This window comes from Antechinus flavipes, chromosome 5 (genome assembly GCF_016432865.1).
Source record: "Antechinus flavipes isolate AdamAnt ecotype Samford, QLD, Australia chromosome 5, AdamAnt_v2, whole genome shotgun sequence".
NCBI lineage: Eukaryota > Metazoa > Chordata > Mammalia > Dasyuromorphia > Dasyuridae > Antechinus > Antechinus flavipes.
This window is the reverse complement of record NC_067402.1, coordinates 249826375-249853695: the sequence shown is the minus strand read 5'-3', so window position 1 is coordinate 249853695 and position 27321 is coordinate 249826375. Positions and strand designations below refer to the sequence as shown.

Sequence of the window (27321 nt, the reverse complement as noted above, 5' to 3'; positions counted from 1 at the left end):
TATATATTATACATATAATTACATATAATAAATGTAATAAATGTAATATATAAATTACAATTTATATATAAATGTAATTATATATGTATAATATATGTATTATGTAGAGGTATAATATAATATGCATATAATACATAATATGTGTGTATTATTTTATATTTATTATATATTTACAATATAAATTATAATTTATATATTATGTTTATCATATATAATTATATTATATATTATACATATACTTATATTCACATGTGTGTGTGTGTGTGTGTGTGTGTGTACTAACTATATTGCACAACAATGCCAATCTTGCTTATTTTGCAATTAGTATACCACAGAGAAAGAATAAGGTTTCTCAAAGCCAAATATATGGTGAAGTCTTGTGATTATTCTAGGAACTCATAGAGCTCATCTAGTTCCATCACATCTGTTCTCACACAGAAAGGCTCTATTTTCAAGGGCCAGCTTGGGTGAATTCAGAAAGTTGATCACAAGGTGAAAACATTTTCTATCTTTTTAACTCTCAAATTAAAGCCACTATCTAATAAAGAATGGCATTGGAAAGACCTGGGTCCAAATCATTCCTCAACCATTTACTATCTGTGTGATCCTAGATAAAGACCTGTCCTCTTAGCTTCTATATTTTTATCTGTAAAATGGGACTAATAATGGGACTTTATAGAGTTGTTATTAATAAATGGGATAATATATTAAAGCACTTTGTAAATTGTAAAGTATTATATAAACTTATATAAATGTTAGTTATTATAATAATAATGTCAATAGTTTCTTAGTAGTATCAAAGGTATTTGAGAGTTTATGGGATAAATATGCTCTCCAATGTTTGTGCTCACATTCTTTTTCATTATTTCTTATGTAAACTGGAAAGCTGTCAAGACATGATCTTTCACAGTCAAATATGAATTGCTTGCATTAAAATCAAGATGGTCTCTTGAACAGCACAGTTTTTATACTTAGAATGTGTCTGCATTTCATGTATTAAACTGTTCTTTTCTTGGTCACCTGTTGTGGTCAGCTTAATCCCTTGGAGTGAGTGAAACTACACAAAATTACTTAATTTTTCAAACTCAGCAGTGGAAAAAAGGAAGAAAAAACCCCACAAACAACTGAAAATCTGCTCATTAAAAATAGAACTATGCCTTTTTCCTCTAAGGAATTTAGAATGGCTTCTTAGTACACTTGGTTTTGCTTGCATGTAGAAATAATTGCTCTTCGTGAAAATCAGAGACTGCTCTGAAGCTACCAGAGCACCATATTGTTCTCTTATAAAATCAGTTGGTATCTGGAATTGTTTTATCTTCCCCTCGAAACACATTACTTGGGCATGCTCCGCTTTGTGGAACACATTTAAGACTGAGTGTCTAAAAGACTTGCAGCAGTTATGGTGGGCTATGGCTTTTCCTAAAAACAGGCGTTAACTAATTTAATGATGAATACATGGAGTTGTCTAATTAGCTGATATACTATTTTAATGTTCATTTCACTTTTTTTCCCCCAATCACAGGAAGGAATTTCAATTTAGCATTTGGATTTTTTTTTTTTCAATTTTCAGATGCTTGACCATAATTTCCCTAATACAAGTGATGGGGTATTCTCTCTCCCATGAAACTTTTAGGACATGCTGCTTTGTTCTCTATGGTACTGCATTAACTCTATCAGTCTGTGCTATGAATTGGAAAGTTCTAATAAAAACAGTATGATTTTTAAAAAAAGTCTTATATTGATGGAACATCTGCAAACTTAATGAGGCAACCCATTGAGATAAAGACATCAACTAATAAATTCCCACACATGCAGTCAGTAGCATCACTGGCCAAGTAAAAGCCATCTGGGGAAGTTTGGAGAGTTTCAGCCAATTTTGTCACAGGTTAAATGGAGCTCATGTTCTTCACAGCAGACTTTTCCTCCAACAGTCCTCACTCATGAATACAACCATTGAGACTGATTTTTTAAAAAAAAAGTACAAAAAACATCCTGGTTCTTAAGTAGGAAGGAAATGTTGCAATTTGTGGAGAATACAGGACAAAGGCATATAATTCTAAAACAGCTTGAGGTGGTAGGTAACACAATATATTGGAGAATCTTTTTTCCTAATTGTCATTACTGCCATGGTAAACTGAACTGTTTCACATGCATTGCTTATATATGAAAAATAAACCTTTGGAGGGCAGGGACTTTCTTTCATCTCTTTATTCCCTCTTAGCACCTTGCATAATACTTTGTACACACAGCCTAATAAATAACTCCTTAATGATAGAATATATAATATTCAGACAAAATTCTAGTTTAAGCCTTTATCACATTTCTCTTGGACTTTTGTAATCAACAGTACTTCCTGTCTGTCCCTCTTCCTTTTCCAGTCTACCCTCCACTCACTTGCCAAATTGATGATGCTAAAACTGGGGAACTTCCTGTGTTAGAACTCCCTTCACCATAGTGATTATCCTTTCGCCTTTTCTCCCCACCATGATATTGCAGATAAATTCTGAGGAGGTGCCTGATACATGTAGAAATTAAATGACTTGCCTAGTCACACTGGTTGCAAATGTCGAGGTGAAATTTGAACCTAAATCCATCTGATTAGAACCTTAGAATTTAATTTACTATTCTTCCCTTCTCTCTTTATATATTGCTATTACAACACATTGTCTCTTAAATGTATCATTGTATTATTCACATAAACTCAGCCTTATGCATTCTTCTATAGATTATTTTAACAACCTTATAAGTCTCTAATGAATTTTCTACTCAGCTACCAAAGTAATCTTTAAACACAGATCCAAGAAACCTACCTATTATAATAAAAAAAAAAAGTAAATGGAAAACTACAACAGTATATTTGTCAAAAAAAAAAAAAAAAAACCCAAATGGGATCATGGAGAACTGGACGTAAGTTAAATGAATGAACAATAACAACAAAGGAGAGAGAGGTGATGATTACAACTTGTAGTTAAAAAGAGCTATAGTTTTATGTTAATATCAGGATATGATGTGTAGGTATTTGAAATGAAGATCTAAGACATTTTACATGAAGTCAATGTCTTAGGTAAGCAAAGGAAATCTAAGCATTTTTTTGCTAATTACAATTGGTTACTACTTATGCTAAAACAAATATTGAAGATGATATCAAGCTCCTAAAATACTATCTTTGCTTAAAGAACCATTCTACTGCTATTTTTGCATTGCTGTTACTTTGGAATGAAATCTCCCCCTTTTTACAAACTCCTTTCCCTTGTAACATAATTTAAGGTAAATAAACCAACATACTGCAGGCCTTATTCTGCAGCTGTAGTCCACCACTTCACTCCTGAAACAAAGGAAACATGTTTCAACATTAATCTTTGAAAATCAAGAATAATTGTTGCATTGGTGAGAGTAAATGATGTCTATCAATACTGTTTTCTTTCTTTTTCTTTTTTACATAATATACTGACTTTTTAAATTGGTTCTGCTTACATCACTTTGTATCACTTTATAACAAGATTTTCCAAAAAAGTCTTTTTTTTCCCTGAATTCTTCATGTTTGTCATCAGCACAATAATATTCCATCATATTCTAAATACTAAATACTATGTATTGTAATTAGAATATTACAATACATATTCTAAATTGTTCAGCCACTCTCCAATACTCACTTTGTACCACATAAAAGTGCTACTATAAATATTTCTGCACATGCCTATCTTTTGTCTTTGACTTCCACAGGATATTTCACCAGTAGCAGCATAGCACAGAATTTTATGATTTTTATAGCATAGTTCCAATTTGTTTTCCCAAATGGCAAAACCAATTTACAGACATACTCACAGCACACAGTGTGCTTGTCTTGCCATTGCTACTGCAACAACCACCATTTTTTGGAGGGAGGCGGGTAGTCTTTGCTAATTTGTTCCACTTGATCCATTAAAATCAATTCAGGTCCAATAACATTAAAGATAGATATTTTACTATTCAAAATTAGATACAAGAAACTTCTGAAGGGCAGACTGATTCTTAACATATATAGGAAATTGCCTCCATTAGAATGTGAGCTCCTTTAGAATAGGGGCTCTGTTTTTGCCTTTTTTCATATCCCCAGTGTTTGGCATAATGTCTCACCCATAGTAAGCACTTAATAAATGTTTGTTGATTGATTATCTCAGATAACTCAGATTAAAAGATAACTCATGATCTAAAACTGTTATCCATTTTCCATATTTAGATTATTGTCTAAGTTCAGATATACTTTTAATGTAAATTTTCCCTACTGAAAATTTCCAAAATCCAAGAAAGTGTGGGAGAAAATACTGGAAATCTGAATTACTCTATTAATGTCATTTTATTGTTTTTAAGTCAATGAAAAAGTCAAACTTTTGACAGAGAACAAGTCTAGGGCCTGAAAATAGTGAAAAGAAAATAGGGATAACATTATAATATCATATTACTGTGTTGCTGCTACGTCTGTAAAGACAATTAACCCTTTAGCAGAGTCTTTGGAGGAGGTAAAGCAAAGGGTTGACAAAAGAAAGAAAACTGGAATCCATTTTTTCATGATTTATTTATTATTCATTTAAAAAATCCATACAGAAATCATCACTAGCAGCTGTTATTATTAATACCAAACTACAAAGAGATGGCTAGAAAAGCAATCATTGCATCAAGTCTCCAGCCTGATTCCATCTAACAAACTTGCTTCAACTTGAAAGCATGGCTGTTTCTTCAGAGCAATAACAGCATAGCATCTGGGGGATTTCACAGGATCAAATAACTTCACGAGTGCAGACCAGGCAATGTTGTCCTGTAAATTGATATGAGCTTTAGATACATAACAATGTGTTGACTAAAAAAGGAAATAATGGAATAGACATGTATTTTTGTAATGGAAAAACAAGACATACATAATTTCATAAAAAAGGAGAAAAATAGTCTTCCTTGACCAATATAGATCATCATAAAGTATACAAAGCAATTGCAATAAAAATAAAGATATTTGTGGTTTGAAGTAATTATTTCTTATTTATTAACTGGGGATATTTTGCATAGCTAACACAAGTGGATAGAAATCTCTTCTGCAAATTGCAAAAAACAAACGAGCACTTCTCATGACTTCTAATAATTAACTTTCAATCTGTTACTCTTTAGCCTGTAACATTTTGCTGGATTATTATATCTAAGTCAATGGAAAGAGTTGTGAAAAGAAAAATGAGTGCCCAGTAGAGTAGGCGTGATCGTCACTTCTCCCACCCTCCATCTTGAGAATCAAAGATATTCTTTGATTTACAGTTGGCTGGCAGCTGAGAAAAATACATCATTATTTAAATATTTTAAAATTGCCTTTTCCATAAAAATACCAGTTAGAACAAAAGCAAACATTTATTACAATCCATTTGTTCCAAGTAGGCTGTCGAAGAGAAGAAAGCAAAGCTCTCTTATGATAAAGTGTAACTGTTAAAATGAAGGGTTTATAGTGGAAAAACAGGGCTGTTCCCATGAATGTGTTTAATTTAAACAGGTCACAAAACTTTATTTTGACCATAGCCCAGAGCAGAAGCTGCAAAAACCACTTCCCTCAAAGCTAACCAAAAGGGCCATTTTCCTCCATTCAAATAAGAACCATACAATTACGATTTACTAAAAAAAGAATTGCCATCAACACTATTCAGAAGGGCACTAATACCCTGCAAAGTATGCAAGTAAGGAAATTCAAATAAATGTGCTAATCCGTGTGAAATGGAGTTTGAAAAGGGTATCTTCTGTCTAGCCTTTACTAATTTTAGCCACACAATGTCTCAGTATACAGTGCTTTGTGTGTTTACTGTCTACTGACTAGTAATTACATACAATTACAAGAACATAAACTTTACTATTGTAGCTTTGCTACAAACAACATCTGTTGTACATATGTTGAAAAAGAGATGGAATGAATACTTAAACTTTGCAAATATTATGAGAATAATTGTACTGTGAGTTTTAGAAGAAAGGCACATCTTTAACAGTTAGATAATTGATTTAGTTAAGATATTTTTCAGATATTTTAAAAAAGCACAAAAATACCTGTTCTTTAAGATAGCAAAGTCGATCCATAAGTATCAAAGTTTCTATACAAGGAGCCAAAATAACTTTCAACTAAAAAGAAAGATTGGATATAATTATAATTATATTATACCAAATAGATAGTAAAATGAACAGCTTTTCCTTTTACCTTTAAACGAAACAGTGATGGAAAATTACAGATCCTTCTATCTATCTTGATATGGCAAATGCTCATCATTCATCTTATGAAAAAAAGGATAAAGTAGGGATGCAAAGTTTTCTTAAGTAATAAATAGGGAAAAAGTATATTATTTAAATTGATTTGAAGTAGCATTGTCATGCAATATATGACAGGAAGCATTTAAAGGGGGTTAAGAAAGAAATTAATTAGAAGGAATGCTTGTGAAATAACCACATCAAGACAAATATGGGTTCAAAGAACTCTAATATTTCTGCACATTTATAAAATTCCTTATAAGGAACTTTCCATGTGTTTTCTTTTTATTTTACTGACACTAAATATAATTTTGAAATAGGACACATTCCAACTGAGTAATTTTTTTTTTTTAGAATCAGGATATCACAAAATAATTAAATTTGCCCCATCAAAAATTTGATAAGATTCTATTCTAGTCTGCGATATAAACACATACACACACACACACACACACACACACACACACACACACACCTTACTATGTTTTATTCTGTGATTTACCATGTTAAATGCTTCCAGTTCATTTATTCTTGGCTTATACTTCTCATAATATTCCATTATCTTTTTTTCTGTAAGCTACAAGATAAAAGATAAAAAAGAGTTCATAGACATGAAAAATAGTTGCAGTGTTAAGTAGTTAAAAGTCATTCCCAAAACAAAAAGGGCATAAAAAATACAATTAAAATTTAAATAGTTCATGAAATCTAAAAAAAAAAAAAAAGGGTGTTTTACCTTCTAAAGTCACCTTGTATTTGTAATATATATATATATAGTGTATATACCTAGGCCCTCACTGTGGCAAGGCACTCTAAATACTTAACAAATTGTCTGCAAATAGTACAGTACCTTCCACAAAATAGGTGTTTAATAAATGGTTGTTGACTTGACAAAATAAGTGCTCATTAAACATTTGTTGATTGACTTATGGAATAATTAAAAATTTTTATATATTTTTTTCCAAAATTGCTGTGACTTTACTTTCCAATGATTCTACTCTATCTACCCTTAAATAGAACTTCCATCTTGTAATAAATCTTGTAATAATAAAATAATAATAAAAAAGTACCATTAAGCAAAATAAATTAGCACATTGGTCATACTATGCTCTGTACATGCAGTCCATCATAGTCCTCCCTGTTAAAAGGCACGAAGCAATTCAGTTTAACAAATCTTTTTATTCTTCTGCAATGGTACAAAACATTCAGGATACTTTTCTCCATTATTTCTTTAATTTTAAATCACAGAATAAACTTCCCTCCCCAAGGAAGTTGGAAGAGCCTTTAGAATGCACCTTGTCCAACCCAAACATGACTGAGATTTCTCCTTAAAACATTCCTTTTTAAACCAAATAGACATGCAGACTTTGTTTGAAAGTTATCATGATCATGTATATTATCTCTACTAATAAATCCCTTTTACCCTTACTTTAAAATACTATTTAATTTTAACCAGCAATGATTTAGCTCCCATTCTGGGTCATCTTCATCATGACCTACAATCACCTCATCTTTAGTACTTCCCCAGGCTTTCATTCCCTCATTCTTCTCCTTTCCTCATCTTGACTTGCTGGTTAACTAGTTGCAATATATACTTATACACTAGCATTTTCCCCAGGATTCCTTATCCTTCTTATCTTATCTTGCCTCAGTTAAGCTCCATCCTCGGATTACTCCCACCACCTGCTGCCTTCATTCTCACTAGAGAAAATCATGAAGCTAATGGTCCACTACAGATAGACGTTATTTAATCTCAATTTGGCCCTCACTGTGGCAAGTAAATGCTTTTACATCTCCCTAATTGAATCACTATCCCATTCACCTAAGAAACTTTTCAAAACATTTCTATACCTCTTCACACCTCTATGGCTACCTTTCCCAATCCTCTCAGTTGATTTCCTTGCCCGTTTCACTGAAAGTATGAAAGCCAGTCACTAAGAGCTTCATCTTTTCTCTTCAGACTCATATCACTCACTGGCTTCCTGCACCCCTGTCTCACATGAGAGATGATTCTTCCCTTTTGCTAATACAAATTCCTCCAGGTGTGTAAAGGTCTCTTCTTTCTGATTTCTAGAGCAGAGTCTCCGTATCACTCTACTGCCACAAACATGTCAATGTCTTTTTAATCCACAAAACACTCACTTTATCTGTCCATCCAAGTGGGTTAGCATCATATGTATCTCTTCTCTTTGGGGGCTAAACTCCTTGAGAAGGCATTCTGCAACAGGTGTCTCCATTTCCTTTCCTCTCAGTCTTTTTAATTTTCTGCTGTCTGGCTTCAAATGTCATTGTTCAAATAGAGCTGCTTTCTTAACGAACCTAATGGCCTTTTCTTAATCCTTACCCTGCTTGATTTCTTCGCAGCCTGTGACACTACTGATCACCCTTTTCTTGATATTTTTTCCCCCTAGGTTTTAATGACATGTACAGGAACAGATTGTTCCATAGTTTCCAAATTGCACTTGTTAATTATTGGAGACCTAAAAGACTGTGCTGGGTCCTCCTCATTCTCCCCTCCCCCCACATACTACTGAGTTAAGGGATCACATCAGCGCCCATGTATTCAATTAGAATATTTATGCAGATGATTCTTATGTGAATTTATGCAATACTAACCTCTCTGCTGACTTCCAGTCTCATATATACATATATTATATATATATTTCAAATTCAAAGTCTTACAGACATCTTAAACTCAGCATGTTCAGCATCCCCTCCCCTCTTTTTAATGTCCTTTTTACTATTGAGGGCATTAGTATTCCTCCATTCATCCAAGCTGACAACCTAGGGGTCATCTTATGCTCCTTATTTTCTCTCATTCTCCATATCCAATATGTGGTCAAGTCCTGCTGAAACTGCCTTGCAATCATCCATCTTCTGTATGTTTTTAAAGCTTCTGACACTGACATTGCCCTTATGTAGGCCCTTCTCTCCTGACATCTGGACTACTGTAATATTCTGCTGGGCAGCCTCCCTGCCAGGTCTCACCACTAGTTCCTCTTCACTCAGCTATCAAAGTGATCTCATCATGTGACCATAAGATCAGAGAACTAGAACTGAATGGAACATTGGAGATCATCCAGTCTAACTCTCTCTTTTTACATAAGGGGAAATTAAGGCTCAGGAAGTTTAAAAGCGAGTGGGAGGGAAGAGAGAATGGGAGTGTATACACACACACACAGAAAGACAAACAAAGGCAGAGGTGAAGTTAGTACAGAATTCTCTGTACAGAGAAAATACTTGCAATAATGAATGTGTAAATGAGAACTGTCAAGGGATAGGGAAGAGAAATAAGAAAACGGGGGAAATATAGAGCCTCAGAAAGTAGAGAGTAGATAGGAAGGGGTGGGCCACTGGTTTGAGAAAGGACCATAGGATCTGTCAATCATGAAGTAAATCATAAAATCAAAAAATCAAAAAGCCAGCTGCCATTTTTCAGAAAACAATTTAAAATAGAGCAGTGAGAAAAAACAAACTAGATTATAAAGAAGCATAGATGGTGAAGTATAAAGAGGCATTGTCTTGGAAAAAATATTTTTAAAAGTTTAGCAATGCAGGTGAGGATTAAGGATGTAATGATTGGTAGATGAGAACAGGGTCAAGGAGAGGATTTTAGAAAATTAGGACTGAAGGTTTCCTGAGCTAATATGTAGGCATTGGGGAAGGACATGGAGAGAAAATGAGATTAAAAATACATGACAGAGGAAGGGGATAATTATTGAGGAGGGATATGGAAGAGGTATGAAGAGATGAGATGAAAGACAGAGTGAGAAGGATGAGTCCTAAAAGAGGCAGAGACATCTCCTGATGCAGAAGGCAAGGGGGAAATAAATGGTGATAATGAGTTTTGAAGACTGAAAGAGAAGGGAAAAAATTGCCTACCATAAGATGACATTCATTTGTTCAGTTAAGAAAGAGCTTATAAGTATGGTAGGTTGGGGTAGGATTAGAAGCTTGAGAAAAGAGGAAACATTTTGAAACAATCCTCACATTCTATGAGTAGAATTTTATGGAATTAAATGTGTTTTTCTCCTTTTATTGTTGAAAGTACTGTACTGATTAGAATGAGTTGACCTAAGGCGCTTTTATTTTTCCTTTCCTGAATGAGAAAAAAAAAATCATAACCTGTTTTTCTCTTTTTTTCATTTATTCTTTCCATGACATTATCTTAACATTATACTATTTCCTAATGCTACTGATTGCCATGATGACATCTATAAACAATGTAGTTAGCTGAGAGAAGAAAGTGATGAAGATTTTGATATGCAAAGTGTTTATTCTCCTTGGAGTAGATAATAGAGGATTATTTTAAAGGAAAAAAATCTAACTTTTATGTAATTGTCATTAAAAAGGTAGTGTATTCCAAAAATCATATCTGATGCAAGATTTTTGATTGCTTAATTTAATTCTGTTTAGTATTAATTTTCTGAACTTTGGGGATACAATACCTTATGTTGCTAAAATCTGGATGGTTAAGGATAAATTTCTTAGGGTAAAAAACAACAAATGGAAACAAAGAAAAGCACAAAGTAAACCTCTATTCTGCGCTGCCCCTTTCCATTTTCTATAGTAATGGAGACATAGTGGTGGTAAGGAGGGAAGGGTGCTAACAATTATACTTTCTTTTCTTTTCTTTTCTTTTCTTTCTTTCTTTCTTTTTTTGCTGAGGTAATGGGGGTTAAGTGACTTGCTCAGGATTACACAGCTAGGAAGTGTTAAGTGTCTGAGACAGATTTGAACTCAGGTTATCCTGACTTCAGGGTTGGTGTTCTATCCACTGCACCACCTCGCTGACCCAACAATTGTTCTTTTTTATGTTTTATAAACATTATGGCATCACTGTGTAGTGGATAGAAAGTTGGTATTGGAAACAGGGGACCCTGGATACAAATTCTGCCTTTGACAAACTGGCTGTATGGCAAATTACTTAACCTTTAAGTGCCTCAGGCAATCAATTAAGACTACATTCTTAAAAATATTACGGCCTGAATTAATACAATCTTCTCATGGGGAGTTCTTTAAAACACTAAAATATGAAGGCCAGTCTTTTCCCATCCCATAAACATTATCTTTGATATTAGTACTTTAAACATGCAATCTTTGTCCAATTGACAAATGGTTGCCACATAGGGGAACTAAGTCTTGATATTCTTGTTATAACTGAAACCAGAAGAAAGAAGGCTGCAGCTCAACAGAAGGATGGCTCTGAGGTTCTCTTTGGAGAGGCAAAAAAAGAATATAGCAGGGATGATTTAATTATGTGCACAAAGACTAGAAGAAAAACTTTATGGGACATTTAAGCATAGAAATACTTATAAAGTTTGCAAAAAATGCTACTTTGACAATAATTGCAGCTCATGAAACAATATCTATTATAGAGAGGCAGAGCAAATCTATAAACACTTTGATAAGACCATCTATATTCAATCTACTTATATTCTGATAATTAGTCACTCCAGTGAAAAATTGCAAAGATGATCAGAGACATATTGAAAAATACAAGTCAGAAAAAAGGAATGAGAGGAGCCAAAGATTTGTAAATGACAAAGAAGCCTAATGCCTACATATCACATATACTTTCTTTAAGGAAGAAGTGGTAAGGCAAGCAACAAATAATAAACCATATAATTAATTATATTTTAAGATTTGTTATTTATATCACTCCTGAGTTAGCTGTCAGTGTAAAATCAGGTTACCAACTTGTCAGAGAAAAAATTAAAGATAGGTCTTGCTCTAAAAAGATTATAGCCTAACTGGAAGAAAGAAAAATACACAAATAACTTGATAAAAGGGGGTAAAAATGATTATAACTGAAAGAGGCAAAAGCTATGGGATATTTAAAATTAGTTTCAACCAAATTTACAGAGTGATTCCTTTATTGCGATGGTTGGCCAGGATGACTTCTTGAGTCATTTCTAATTCCAAGATTCTATAACAGTTCTAAAAGCCTAGCACAATAGTATAATGGAATCATGTTGTCTTTATCCCAATGTTGTTACTAGGTAAACTGTCAAAGACAGAGGAAGAGAGAACATGAGCAAAAATACTAAGAGAGGTGTAAAGAGCAACTAAACATATAATAATCCTTATATCAAGCCATTATCAACTAGTGATGATACTAGAATGAATTTACTAGATGATAATCTATTCTTCCTTTCTCCACATAAGCCTATCTTGTTTTGTCCACATTCTTAAATTTCTGATAAATTCTATTATAACTATGAATTCTTCCTCCCTTCTTTCTCCTGCTTTTGCTTACTTTTCATGAATCTACAATAAAGAATTAAGAGAAACTCAAAGATATAGAATAAATTTGATTTTTAATGACTGATGAATAATAGGCATCATTATATGTTGGTTTAGAGCAAGGGTTTCTAAGATTCTTGTCTATATATTATAAACATATTTTGCAATGTGTGATGAACCTTTCTCAGAAAAATGTTTTCAAAAAAAAAAAGAAAATGCTGAATTTATTTATTTATGTCTTTATCAACATAATGGGAATAACACCTATTCTAACTATTCAGAATTTTCCTATGTCATATAATATGTTGAATAGGAAAGGATCTTAAAAAGCATAATATAATGCTATATATATTATTAATCTATCATTATCATTATTATTAGCATTACTTTGTGCTTTACCTTGTTAAACAGATATTCTGAGAACTTCATAGGTACTTAGAAAATGTTAAAGAGATAGGGTTTAGACTTGTGGAAAGATGAGGAAGAAAATGTCTTTTATCAAAAAAGAGTGACATTAATTGCAACTTATAACCCTAGAGTAATGTCTATATCTCTGAGAAATTAAACTAAATGCCCAGATTCATACAGCTAATATGTATCACAGGAAAGACTTGAGGCCATATTTCACAACTTAAAGTCATTTCTCTACCTACCACACCACACTGCAAATCATGAAATTTAAAAAGGTCTTGAAAAAGACAAAATAGATCCTTAGACAAGATCTACATTACAATTACAATCAGAAAGTGTGAATGAATCTGGGCTGAAGGAAGAACTACTTCTGGATGTGAGTAAAAATAATAATAATAGCTCAGATTTTCTTGAGGTTTTAAGATTTGCAAATCACTTTTTATGTAAGACCAAGTAAATTATGCTAGTAGTATTACTACACTCTATAGATTAAGAAATTAAGACTTATAGAGGTTAAGTGACATATACATCATCAGACAAGGTCAGAGGAAAAGACCAGAACTGAAAATGAAATTCATTGTAATTCTAAGGATCTTTGTAGTCAATCTGTAGCTCTATATTGTGAAGAATTCATGTTTTAGCTTAAGAGAGATGCAGGTAAATTAAAAAAAAATTATTAAGTGGTATCTAAGTATCAGGCATTATATTAAGTGCTGATTTTATAAAGAAAGACAAAAACAGGATCCTACCTTGAAGAAACTCCCCCCATACCAACAAGATCCATACATGAGAAATGGGAGCTAAACTCAGAGAGAAGGCTCAGGTAGTAGGTAGGAGTATTAAAGGCATCCTGAAGAAGATGGGACTTGAGCTGCATGTTGGAGAAAGCCAAGATCTGGAGAGAGAGAATTCCAAGTATAGAAATGCCAATGAAAAGGCATGGGGTCAGAACACAGTATCATACATCAGGTATAACAAGATCAGTGTCACTAAATCACATAAATAGTATGTAAATGTATATAAAAGGCCTTATAAATATTATTGGATTCTTACAATCACCCTGGGAGGAAGGTATAGTTATTTATATCTATTTTATAGATAAGTGAATTTTAAAACAGGGTTGTAAGTGGGTGGTCCAAAATGACATCACTCTCTTAGAGTGAAGTCAGTGTGTCCTACTGTGGCTGAGCAGACCAATATGAGCTCAGGATGCTTTGTACAGATTGGGCACAAATAGTCCTTTGGATGGCTTCTCTAACTTTGCACATCCCATGTATCTTCTGAGCTACTTCAATTCCATTACGCTCATAAAGCACAGCACCATCTCTGATGGGGGCACACATGCTGGGCAGGCCTGTGAGGTTGCCACATGCATTGCCAGAGCTAGCTCGGTGTTTGGGAAGCTCTGAATGAAAGTATGGAAGAATAGAAGAATTTAACTATCTAACTGAAGGTCTATAGAGCTGTGATCCTGATCTCATTGTTGTATGCCTGTGAAACCTGGACAGTGTACCAGTGTCATGTCAGGAAACTGAACTGCTTACATTTGAATTGTCTTAGCATCTGAAAAATCATTTGATAGGATAAAATATAGACATGGAATCCTTTCCTTCAACTTAACTGCCAAGCATTCAAACTCTACTGCAGAAAACACAATTCCACTGGCCTGGCCATATTACTTTGAATGCCAAATGTATGCTTGCCAAAAAGATTATTTTATGCAGAACTCCCACAGGACATGTATACCCACATGGTGGTCAGAAAAAGTCTCTCAAGATCCCTCCTAAGAGCTTCAGAATTAATTGCATGACATGAAAGGTTAAGTAATTTGTTCAGGGTCACACAACTAGTTTAGTATCTGAGGCAGGATTTGAAGTCGTCTTCTTGACTTCAATGTAACATCTAGTAATATAATAAGATTGAAGAATGGAATAAGAGAGAACAAAATGAAGTTGTGACAGATGGAAAAGAAATCAGATTTCAGAGAAAGATTGTGGATTAATACAATCAGATATAGAATCTAGAATCCAATTTGGTATAAATATGTGTATGTAAATAAATACACATATATTTATAGATATTTTATGTATAAAGTTTACATATATGTTACATATATATGTGCATAATACATATGTATACATACATATATCATATGCATATGTATATCTCAATTAACTTTTTCTGATTATACTACAGAAATGGAGGTTTTGAGATCTTGATTATTTGAGATTGAGATCTTGATACCCGGTTTGTAGGTCTCATATCACTTATGACCATCCAATAAATCTGTACTCTTACAAGGTTTCAACTTTCTGAGACAGAGAATTCCCATTTACAAATACTTTTTTGTACTATCAGGGAGAGAAAACAACTTATATTTTAAGGCAGATTATTGGGGAAGCCATACCAAGAATTCTAACTGAAAGTACCCGTAGGTGCCTAGAGATAACTTATACCAGAAATAAAAGAAGATAATGAAGAATTATGTAATCAAAAAAAATAATGATTTAATTAATGAAAATAAGAGCATCAAAGTATTGTTTATCAGAGAAATAGTACAAGTTGGACTAGACAGACTCTCAAGTACCTTCCAACTCTGAGATCCTATGTTAATTGTCTACTTAAATCCCTTCTTTCTATCCTATCCTATCATATCCTATTCAATATTCTAATCCTTACTGATGCCCCCTCTCCCCAAAAGAGATAAATTTTAAAGACTCATTAGGGAAGAAGGAAGAGATATAGGGAAAAGAGAAAGACATACAGAAAGAAAGAAAGAAACAGAGAGTCAAAGGACGGAGAGAGAGAGAGAGAGAGAGAGAGAGAGAGAGAAAGAAAGAGAGAGAGAGAGAGAGAGGAGAAAAGAGAGTGTAGAAATAAAAAGGGAAGAGAGACAGAATAAGACAGAATGAGATCTGAGATTTAATAAATATTTTGAAAAGCAAAAGTCATTGATTCAGGAACAAAAAAAGTATAAAGAGTTCTCTGAACTTTTCCTCAGAAAGAAGAAAGAGATTAATACAATAAAAAGCTTGAGGAGAAGTGGTTAATTTAGTTATATTTCTAAATACTATTGATAATATGAATCGGGAATATGAGGACTTTGTGATTATAGTTACACATTAGCCAGTCTTACAAATTTATTACAAGAAGGAACACCTTTATCAGAATGACACTAAAAAGAACTACAGTACTTTTATTATGAGGTCATTTCATACAAAAAGATATTTGTGAGCATATTACTATGGTATAGTTGGTATCCTGAAACATATACAGTCAGATGTCACCATTCCTCCAGAGTCTAAAATAAAACTTTAAGAATCTATAACAGTCTTCAATTACTGAAGCAGCTAATTCATTCAGAAGATACAAAAATGAAAGAATTCACTAAATAGGGACCATTCTTAATCAAGTTCTCTAGGTTCCTAAAAATACATTCTTAATATATATTTTCCCAGAAATTTATATTCATAAATGATTAGGGAGATCACTTTAACTAGTAATATTTTAACTTCCATTTTAAAAAAATGGAATTTATAATGAAAATGTTGGCAGTCCCTTTGCCTCGCTTCCAAATGGAACTGCTAGAATGACAAATGTGCTATCTAAGTGAGAAGGCCCAAGGCTGTCTTTCATAAATGACTTTGGGACTTGTCACCTTGGACTCCTCTTGGAGGTTGGATATCAGTCAAACATAAATCTAGCACATGCAGATAGGCCTACTCAGAATGATGATTTGCCTGAGAGTGTTCTGTTTTACTTGACACGTCTTCAAGTAATTTTTCAGGGTAAAGAACCTGTCCAGAAGCATGTTAGAAGATTTTCGAGACACTTCCCTTGTTTACATAATTTTGAATGTTAACAGATGTTCACTACAAGATCAGAGACACATTGATATATATTTGTTCAACACAGATTTATTTGTATAAATGGAATAACTTGTAAATATTAGGAAGCTCCAACACCAACTTAATCAAAAGGCTTCTGAAGGCATGTTGTCTTCTTTAATGATTAGAAACTCAAGTGAGCAATGATGTGATTTTGTTTATGGATTAAAATAGATAGTAGAACTTATTTTTAGTTGCTTGTGGTTAAAACATTCCTTTCTACATTGTAATAACAAGGACAGGAAATATAAAATAAATATTAAATGAAGTGGCGTTCTATTTCAATATTCTAGGTATTACTGACATTTACTTAGCTTCTTTGCTTTTTGTTTTCCTATTCCCTTTCTGTACATGTTTATTTCCTTTCACTTTACTTGCTGACTTTTCAATATTTACATTTTATGTCCATCTTTTTGTCCATGGTTTTTCTATCTCCCTTTATTTTCCTTTACTGTAACCGTTTCCTCTCTAGATTCTTTCCATCTTTTAGACTCTAGTAGAAGATTACCAAAATTTGGGGGCAACTCCATTTTCCATCAGCAGCTTCCCTGGTTTTTGATTCCATGAAACATCTAGTTCCCTCAGTCAGATACACTAAGTCTTGCTTCACCCCACTTTTCAGTTCCCTTTTGTGTTGTCTTCCTTAAATGACTCTTCCCATCACAATTTAAGTGCTTAATATCTATTTATCAAATTGAATTGAAAATTAACCACACTTTTATAAAGAGGCATAAGAAATATTTTTGGAGGTCAATGGGATATGATCTGTGCCAATTAGACACTAAATACTTATTATAAAAATACATTACTTCCAAGTAGAGGATTTGCCAAATATATTTTACATGAATTCCTACTTTGATTTCAGTGGATTTTTGGAAACATAGTTCAAGAATTAAAAACATTATCCCATTCTGCTGTGGTTCTATTATTTCTTAACTTCTTGTTGACACAACAATTCTTAAAATTTTTTTTCCTTTAAGATTTTTCCTTGATTTTTAGAATCAATAAGTCTCAGAGTTGGTAGGGACCTCAATAGAGATTTCTCCCAAATCCAGACCTAAGCAAGAATCATCTCCCACAACCACAATTTAGTTATATACCTTTTAAATTATTATGATGTTTCAAACATTTTAATATTCTACTACAGAACAACATATATCTTATAAATGGAAAAGTATTGCCTTTCCTATGCTAAAATAAGTAATTCCATTTAACAACTTTTTTTTTAAGCTGATACAAAATAGTCTCATTTATTACTTTCAATGTTTCATGTAGTTTTTATTTCCAAGATACTCTCATTCAAAGGCAAATTAATTAACTATTTTATTAATTTGTTTTTAAGAGAGAAGAAATTTAACTTTTAAGTTAGTAAAATATGCAAAAATAAAATAATTTCTGTATATTTAAAATAAAAAGATTTCTAAGTTAAATAAATTCTTATTTAATTTGCTTCTAAGTCTCATTTTTGATGAGGTCCTGAGTGGTGGGTATGGTTGGCAGAGAGAAACTAAAACATTGATAAAAATTATTTCCTAGGGCAGGCAGGAAGATGGTTCTAATAATAGAGATCAGAAATAATCCCACCCTTTGTGAAGATAATCCAGTCAGAAATTCAGTATGTCAAGTCAGTTAATGCTAAATTTTCCCCATAAAACAGCTTATGGCCCCTGGCTTTGAAGTTGCCCTCCTGTGAGTCAGTCTTCCATACCACTTTGCCTCATGGTGCCTTTCCCTTTACCCCTTCTCATGCCATGTGGTATCTCCTAACCCTGTGTATGCTTTGGGATGTCTCTCCTGATTCCACTTCTCCTCCTTACAGCTAACTCTTTTAGGGTGCTAAGTCCTTTTCAGATTTTAACCTGACAGCTAAGGCTGGATAATTTTGAGTTCCACTGAGAAACTTATCTTATTTTTTATATGCTCTCTCACTTTAGTTCATATTTACCATTCCTACTGTGAATTTATAATCTATTCCTCCAAATAAACATACCTTTTGCCAAAGAGAATAACCATGGTGAATTCTTCACATGACCTAAACACAACATTTGATGCTTACCATCAATCAGTCCACACCAGCCACATCAATTTTCATTCACAAAACATATTGCATTTTTTATATCAGACTTATTTTCTTTTTTAGCTATGTAAATACAAAATACAAAACGGTGAGTCCTCTGAATGTTCACACGATAGCATACTGTTTTTAGTAGAAGAGATTATAGTTTGTTCTTTTCACAACTTAATGTTTCTCATAAAGACCATAGATGGAAAATATAAGCAAAGTATTATATGACACTTCACTTCATTCAATATCTTGTAATTCAGTAAAACATTGGGTAATTGGATACTAACCTTGGAGTCATCTAATTCAAGCTTCTTCAGAGATTTTCTGACATAATCCAAAAAGGAAGTAGACTTGGAATAAACTTTACCAACATGTTTATCACTGAAAGATAAAATTGAATTATTTCATATTTTTCTCACTATAATATGTATATATTTAATATTCAATCAAAAATACTTATTGAGTATTTATTAGATAAAAGCATAAACTTCAGACAATCTAAAAGTAGTAATAGTCTCCATTTGGCTTTTTAAAAATTATGTTACAAATTATTAAAAAATTTGTTTTGCTTTAAATTTAATTTGAAAAATATGTTTAAAAATACTACATTGGAAGATAAAGTAATATGAGACAAAACCATTTATTTCAAATAGTTTATTCTAAAAAAATCTGATATTTTCTGGAACTAGATGCCTTGTAAGAATTGCCATTCTGTTACAAAACACATTTGTAATTTACTGGTTCATTCTCACAGTGTCCACTTCATTGCAACAACTGTAAATAGTAGCAAGAATTCAATACAGATGGAAAGGATATTTTCAATGCCTGCAATTGATCAAGTCTAATATGCATAGTTTGGGCTTATTGATGAAGATCAATGTTTGTGCATGTGTGTTTGGTTATTGGAAATTGAAGAATTAAGTTTCCTTATTCAAATTATACAATTCCAGAATGTAACTCTATAATTTGGGCTACAGTTTCAGAAATATGAAATAAATGTAGCGATAGAAACTCAGATCACCATCATAACCCACTAAAAGCTTAATTGGATTTGAAATTGTACTGTATATTACTACTCATATTTAATCACTAAGTCTTATTAATTATTCCTTTGTATTCTCTCTTGCTCATTCCTTTCTAATCCTACTTCCACTCCTAAGAAGTCCATCCTAAGAAAGATGCTTTTATCATCTCATGTCTGGGTTTTTTCCTAACTGACCATGATGTCTCTGACCTATTCTATTTCTTATCTTTTTTACATATCTGTGTAGTATTTATATCAGTTAAACCTACATGAAGGTCTACATGATAACACTATAACATTAAGTGTAAGTTGAAAAAGTAGGTGACAAGTTATTCTTTCTAACATATAATAATTACGTTTTTTCTCCTCTTTTTTCAGTGTTCTGGGCAGAGTAGGGTGTTTAAAACTCTTTATCCTGTTAGTTCAAAGTCTTTTACAATTTGGGATTCGCTAGCCCTTTCTAACCTTTGTGATTATATTGATATGTGAGACATCAACTATCCCAGTCAAACCAAAATACTCAGGTACCTGCATACACTATATTCTTGTACTCCTATCTGCTCTGTCTAGTTAAATTCCTGGGAGATCATGACATCTTGCCTCTAAAACAGAGTTTTTTAATTGATGCCATTTTTGCCTCAATTTTTACATGATTCTGGTATACAGATATATAAAGTAAGCATACAAATCAGACATTTAGTGACAGTAAATTATAATTTCGTGACCCCCATATTCAGTTATGATATGGGGTCATGAACCAGTTTTAGAAGCTGGGCTCTAGAATATGTTCCTTGATCATAGTGATCTTTTTCTCTGATTGTCTTGCATTGTGAATTATCTTTTTACGCTTTGTAATTCTTCAATCAGAACTTAAAGAGATTAAGGGCTCAGTTTTGGGTTTTTTAAATTCCCCTACAGTGCCTAGCAAATAACATATGATCAAATCAAAGAATTACTGAGTTTTAGAAGAGGACTGGATTTGGAGTTAGAGGAACCAAGTTTAAATTCTGGGTCTGCTACCCGCTATGTTTGTAACTTTGGGCTTTAATTGCTCCATCTCTCAAATGAGGGGGGTAGGGGGATTACATATCTTATGTCCTTTCTAAATCTAAATATATAATTCTAAGAAGACATCTTAGAAGTCATTGTCTAAGAAAATTAAGCAAAAACTCAATTGATGTAACTAAATTTATCAATCCTCTGGTTGTTTTATCTCTTTTTTGAACAGTTTTAATGATGAGAATCTCATTACTCTCTTATATTGAAACTTTGCTTCCTAATGATTAGAGTTTTTCCTAGAACATGTCTAACTGCCCTTGAACATGATAACTCAAATTATTTAAATATAGTTATCATGATGCCTTCTCTTCTCCAGGTTAAATATTTCTAGTTCCTTCAAAGTTCCTTATATGATATGGTTTTATTTTTCTTCTCCTTTAATTGCATGCCAGATACCTATAGTCCTTCCTAAAATGGAATAATATTATATTATATTATATAAATTTTACATTTACATTATAAAAATAATTTTATTAATACTTTTAAGGTATTAAAAGGTCCCTGTAGACACTATAAAAGGTTTAGTTCTCTAAACCCCCCCCCCCAGTCCTTTTTCATATAATCAGCATTATAATCACATCTCCATTCTGTACTTATGCAAATAATTTTTTAAAAGATCCAAGTATGGAATTTTCCATTTTTTTCCTATTAAATTTATTTTATTAGCTTCAGAGCACCATGCCAATTGAATGAAAGCTTTTGGCATTTTGATTCTGTTATTTCATGCAAAAGTTCCCTACCCTTCCTAATTTCATTGCATCTCTAGATCTGATGAGCAACAGTTTCCCTTTCCTTCCTTTTCTTCTCTCTGTTCTTCTTTTCTGTTCTCCTCTCCTCTTCTCTTTTCTATTATTCCTTATCTATCTTACTTGTAGCCCACTTCGTCAACATGTTATCTTATAGGCCTTCATCTAAGTAGCACTGTCTGCTATAGAAGACTGGCACAATGAATAAAAACCTATCAATTCATTCAATAATCCTATTTATAGAATAGTCAAGGCAAGAAGCATAATAGAAAGGGTTTTATGTTCAGTTTTTTGTATTTAACTCTTTATGATCTCCTTTGTGGTTTTCTTAACAAAGATGCTGGAGTGGTTTGCCATGTCCTTCTCCAATTCATTTTATAGATGGAGAAACTGAGGCAAAAAGGGATAAATCACTTGCCTAGAGTCACATAGAGTTGAACCAAGGAAAACAAATCTTCCTGACTCCAGGTCTGGCACTTCATCCACTGTATCATCCAGTTGCCAAAAAATGAATTGAGTTCTGGAGACAGAACCAAGAGCTTTATGCATACAAAACATGTGTTCTATTCCTGCACTACATTTTTGGCTTTAAATTATTGTTGTTGTTAAGTTGTGTCTGACTCTTCAAAACCAAATGGACTATAGTGTCCATGGAGTTTTCTTGGGAAAGATATTAGAGTGTTTTTCCATTTCCTTCTCTCTTAGATTAAAGCAAATGAGGCTAAGTGACCTGTCCTGGTGTCCTTGGTCACACAGCTAGTAAGTATCTGAGGCCACAATTGAATTCAGGTCTTCCTAATTAGGTCCAACTTTTTATTCACTACATCATCTGTGCAAGTCATTTAACTCTGTTTACCTCAGTTGTCTCATTTGTAAAATTACTTGGAGACGGAAATGGCAAACCACTCCAGGACATTTAGCAAGAAAACCCTATAAATAGGGCCACAAAGTGTCAGAACCACCCAATTACAAGAGGGAAAGGTCTGAATAAGGATTTTCTAATCCTCATCTTTGAGGTCTGATGTTGAATTTTGCTCCCAAAAGAAAAGAAAAGGGTTCTTTTCTGTGTGGTTCTCAGCTTGTCACTAGTCAATAGTTCTGGGAATTTTGTTTCATAATATTAAGCTTATAGAGAAGGGCAGAATCTCCATTTCATTTGGAAGTCTTTTCCAGTTAAATAATATCAACTAGACATATGCTCTTAAAATAATTAATGAGTTCTGTAAGCTTAACTGCTTGCAAAAAAATCACACGAATTATAAATTGCGATGCGACTGACTTATTTTTCAGGTTTATATTTTATATTTATAGATAGATGAAGAAAATTTAACTCAACTCACTATGGACAGAAAAAAACACATGATCCCAAGGGAAAGAAAGGCAGTCAAGTTATAGTCTCCTTCTTTGTGGAACTGAAGTTAGAAATGACTGAAAGGTAATGTTTCAATATGAGAAAATCTTCCTAGTAAGTAATTATAAGGTAACTGTTCCTAATAAGTAATCATTAAAAAATGATGAAAGAGAGCTATAAACAGATGGCTATGCAAGGTGTGAGGAAGGAAATCCAAGTTTTAAATGGAGAAATCAGTAAATGCTTTATGGAGAAGGCAACATCTGAGTAAGATTTTATAGGAGGTGGAGGATTTCAATAGGTGGCTCTGTAGTTGGGGCTGGGATGACTTCCAGGGGAAGGAACAGTTTGAGCAAAAACATAAAGGTGAGAAATAAATAAATATGTATTTGAGACAATGAATATTTAAATTTGGCTATAGCAGATGCTATGGGTACAGTAATGTGAAATATGGCTAGAAAAGAAAAGTGGTGTGAGAGTGAAGTGAACCTTGATGGAAGGAAAGACAGTAAACAATTAGAAATTAGAAATTAGAAAACAATTAGAAATTAGAGTTGGCAAGTACTAGGGAACCATAGATAGGTTTTGAACAGAAGAGCAACATGATCAGAATTATATATAAGGAAAGTTGATATGGTATATTATCTAGGCCACATCAATATGTGGCCAAAAGAAGTTAATATATAATGATTATAATCATAATGCTGATAAAATTTTCTTGAAAGAAAATAAAGACTGTTGGTTCTCCCAATGGAATAAAATAATCTTCAGTAGTTCTGATTGTTTTTTTCTTGCATTTTGAAACATTGCCTATATGCTCTACTCCAGTAGAACTTGTCCTGATAAACTATGGATTTAATGTCAAATCCAACATCACATTTCTGATATAATCTTTTTTTTTTTTTAAATAAATTCCATTTTTTTCCAGTCCTATAAAGGCTATACTGTATTTAATATGCTAATTTTTTCATGTGTTAGTTTTATATGAAATAGCTTCTTAGGCAGGGAAACAATTTAAATTTTCAGATTTTCATTATGAATATTAATTATTAGAGTTCTGACATTACATTAGATGTAAATAGTACAAAATAAAAACAAAACTACCTTTATTTTTCAGGTTTATATTTTATATTTATAGATAGATGAAGAAAATTTAACTCAACTCACTATGGACAGAAAAAAACACATGATCCCAAGGGAAAGAAAGGCAGTCAAGTTATAGTCTCCTTCTTTGTGGAACTGAAGTTAGAAATGACTGAAAGGTAATGTTTCAATATGAGAAAATCTTCCTAGTAAGTAATTATAAGGTAACTGTTCCTAATAAGTAATCATTAAAAAATGATGAAAGAGAGCTATAAACAGATGGCTATGCAAGGTGTGAGGAAGGAAATCCAAGTTTTAAATGGAGAAATCAGTAAATGCTTTATGGAGAAGGCAACATCTGAGTAAGATTTTATAGGAGGTGGAGGATTTCAATAGGTGGCTCTGTAGTTGGGGCTGGGATGACTTCCAGGGGAAGGAACAGTTTGAGCAAAAACATAAAGGTGAGAAATAAATAAATATGTATTTGAGACAATGAATATTTAAATTTGGCTATAGCAGATGCTATGGGTACAGTAATGTGAAATATGGCTAGAAAAGAAAAGTGGTGTGAGAGTGAAGTGAACCTTGATGGAAGGAAAGACAGTAAACAATTAGAAATTAGAAATTAGAAAACAATTAGAAATTAGAGTTGGCAAGTACTAGGGAACCATAGATAGGTTTTGAACAGAAGAGCAACATGATCAGAATTATATATAAGGAAAGTTGATATGGTATATTATCTAGGCCACATCAATATGTGGCCAAAAGAAGTTAATATATAATGATTATAATCATAATGCTGATAAAATTTTCTTGAAAGAAAATAAAGACTGTTGGTTCTCCCAATGGAATAAAATAATCTTCAGTAGTTCTGATTGTTTTTTTCTTGCATTTTGAAACATTGCCTATATGCTCTACTCCAGTAGAACTTGTCCTGATAAACTATGGATTTAATGTCAAATCCAACATCACATTTCTGATATAATCTTTTTTTTTTTTAAATAAATTCCATTTTTTTCCAGTCCTATAAAGGCTATACTGTATTTAATATGCTAATTTTTTCATGTGTTAGTTTTATATGAAATAGCTTCTTAGGCAGGGAAACAATTTAAATTTTCAGATTTTCATTATGAATATTAATTATTAGAGTTCTGACATTACATTAGATGTAAATAGTACAAAATAAAAACAAAACTACCTTTACTTCTCAAGTAGCTTATATCCTTCTGCTGTATATGTGTATATATACACACATAAGATATATAAATACCAGTTAATTTAAAAAGGGAAGGGGAAAGAGTGTTAATGACTAAGACCATGACCTTCAAGGAGGAAATGACGTCTGAGACAAATCTTGAAGGAAGATGGGATTCAAAGAGGCAAAAAGTGAGAAGGGATAAAACACAAGAAAAGTTGGAGAAAGACTGAATGTCAATTGGAGGATTGTATACAGGTCATTTTGACTACAATGTAGATGAGTGAAGGAGAGATATATAGCAAGAGATAATGAGTTTGAACTTAGTTGGTTGATGAGCGGTATAGAATGGGATAGTTGAGATGATGTGGGTTAGAAATTCTAAGACTTGGTTGATTGAATATGATGGATAGAGGAAAAGAAAAAGATTGACCTTGAGGTCATAAATTTGAGTAAGAAGAAGGATGGAAGTGCCTTCAACAGAAATGTAAAAGTTTGAAGGAGAGTCAGATTTCTGGCAAAAATAATAAATCTCATTTTGGACATTTTGAGCTTGAATTGTTTAAGAGAATGTCCGTGTACAAATGTATAGTAGTTTGTTAGTGATACAATTATTAAACAGCTATGCAACTTTGGGGAAATATGTAGATTTCTATGGGTTGAAGCAAATTATTTTAAAAAGTCTCTTCTAGATGTCATGCTCATGATTCTTGGTGTTAACTGAAGAAGTAGGCACCAAGTGAGATAATTAAGAAATAATTGAGAGAGAAGAAAAGGAGGGCAAAGACAAAAATGTTATCAAATACCTTATAATAACAGGAAGAAGACTGGATGGGAGGAATTAGGAATTAGCAATTTCAGGCTAAATTTTATGATAATTTTTCCATTGAATTCAAAATAATTTGACTATAATGATCACACATTAATAATCTCTTTTAAAATATTTTCACAATTATGAAATTTTCCTAAATTTTTCCCTTTTTCTAAATGTTTAAGCTCAGAGGGCATGGAGTTCACTTTATGAGTTCTATTACCTTTCATTATAGAGAAGTCAATTTGGGCAAAAACATTCTAAAAATAAAACTCTTCAAAAGTTGAAAGGTAAGACCTAGGAAGCTAGTTTATCATAGAGCTTTATGGATGACTATGTACTAGAAATATTATGGAGGAAGGTGTTATTCAGAATTGAATAAACAAGTACTTCTAGTGTTTTAATCCAATTCAATTCATATTGAGCACATACTCTGTTCTTAGCACTGGGAAAAGTTCTAAGGATATGTCCAACTGAGATAAAACAATACTGGGTCTAAGAAGGTTCTGAAAGTTATTTTTTAAAGTACACGTTGCAGATATTATTCAAAACTGAATTGCTTTTGTCTTCGCTTAGTCATCTCTCCATCATATCCCAAGTCTCAACATGTATCAATAATTGCTTAAGTTTCTCTTGGATGTTTTCATGATCATTTTGCCACATCCACAAGATTTTTAAGTTATCATTTCTCAGTTCTTGAGTATATGAACATGGATTGAAGTATATTTTACATATTATCATTCTGTAGTTGCTCAAAACAAACATTCTTAAATCTTTCACTCAGGAATGTTAACAGTTATAGCTACTTTAAGATTCCTACAGTATTTTAAATATGTTGCTTTTCTTTGACCAACTATATCTGAAACATGCATTTTATAATAACTCTGAGAAATTATCATACAGACTTTGTTGGAAGATCTAAAGTGATGGGGAACAAAGTACTTTTTAGGACAGCTTTAACCATTTTTGACAGTACTGAAAATAATACTTTGCACTTATTGGGCACTACTACACCTTTCATTTCAGCTCTTTGATGGAATGCCTACAGAAAAGGAAGTCTGAGTAAAAGTTTTAAAGACTTCTCTATTACTATTTGACCATGATCCCTGGGAAGGGCAATCAAAAACAGGATAATCATAAAGCTGACTGAATAGGAAATAACTCAGAAAATTGTAAGAAAATTACAAAGTCAGGGAGGAA

General features: G+C 32.6%; 1 protein-coding gene across 1 annotated transcript in view; it reads right to left on the bottom strand.

Moving 5' to 3' along the window:
- Positions 1-4536: 4536 nt before the first annotated feature.
- Positions 4537-27321, bottom strand: part of METTL25 (methyltransferase like 25) — a 161814-nt gene continuing 139029 nt past the window's right edge. The window contains exons 9-12 of the mRNA XM_051963208.1: positions 19140-19233; positions 6749-6823; positions 6052-6123; positions 4537-4795 (exon numbers count right to left, since the gene is read on the bottom strand). Of these exons, the coding sequence (XP_051819168.1) occupies positions 4655-4795; positions 6052-6123; positions 6749-6823; positions 19140-19233 (382 nt within the window). The 3' untranslated portion in view covers positions 4537-4654. The remainder of the gene's footprint in view (positions 4796-6051; positions 6124-6748; positions 6824-19139; positions 19234-27321) is intronic.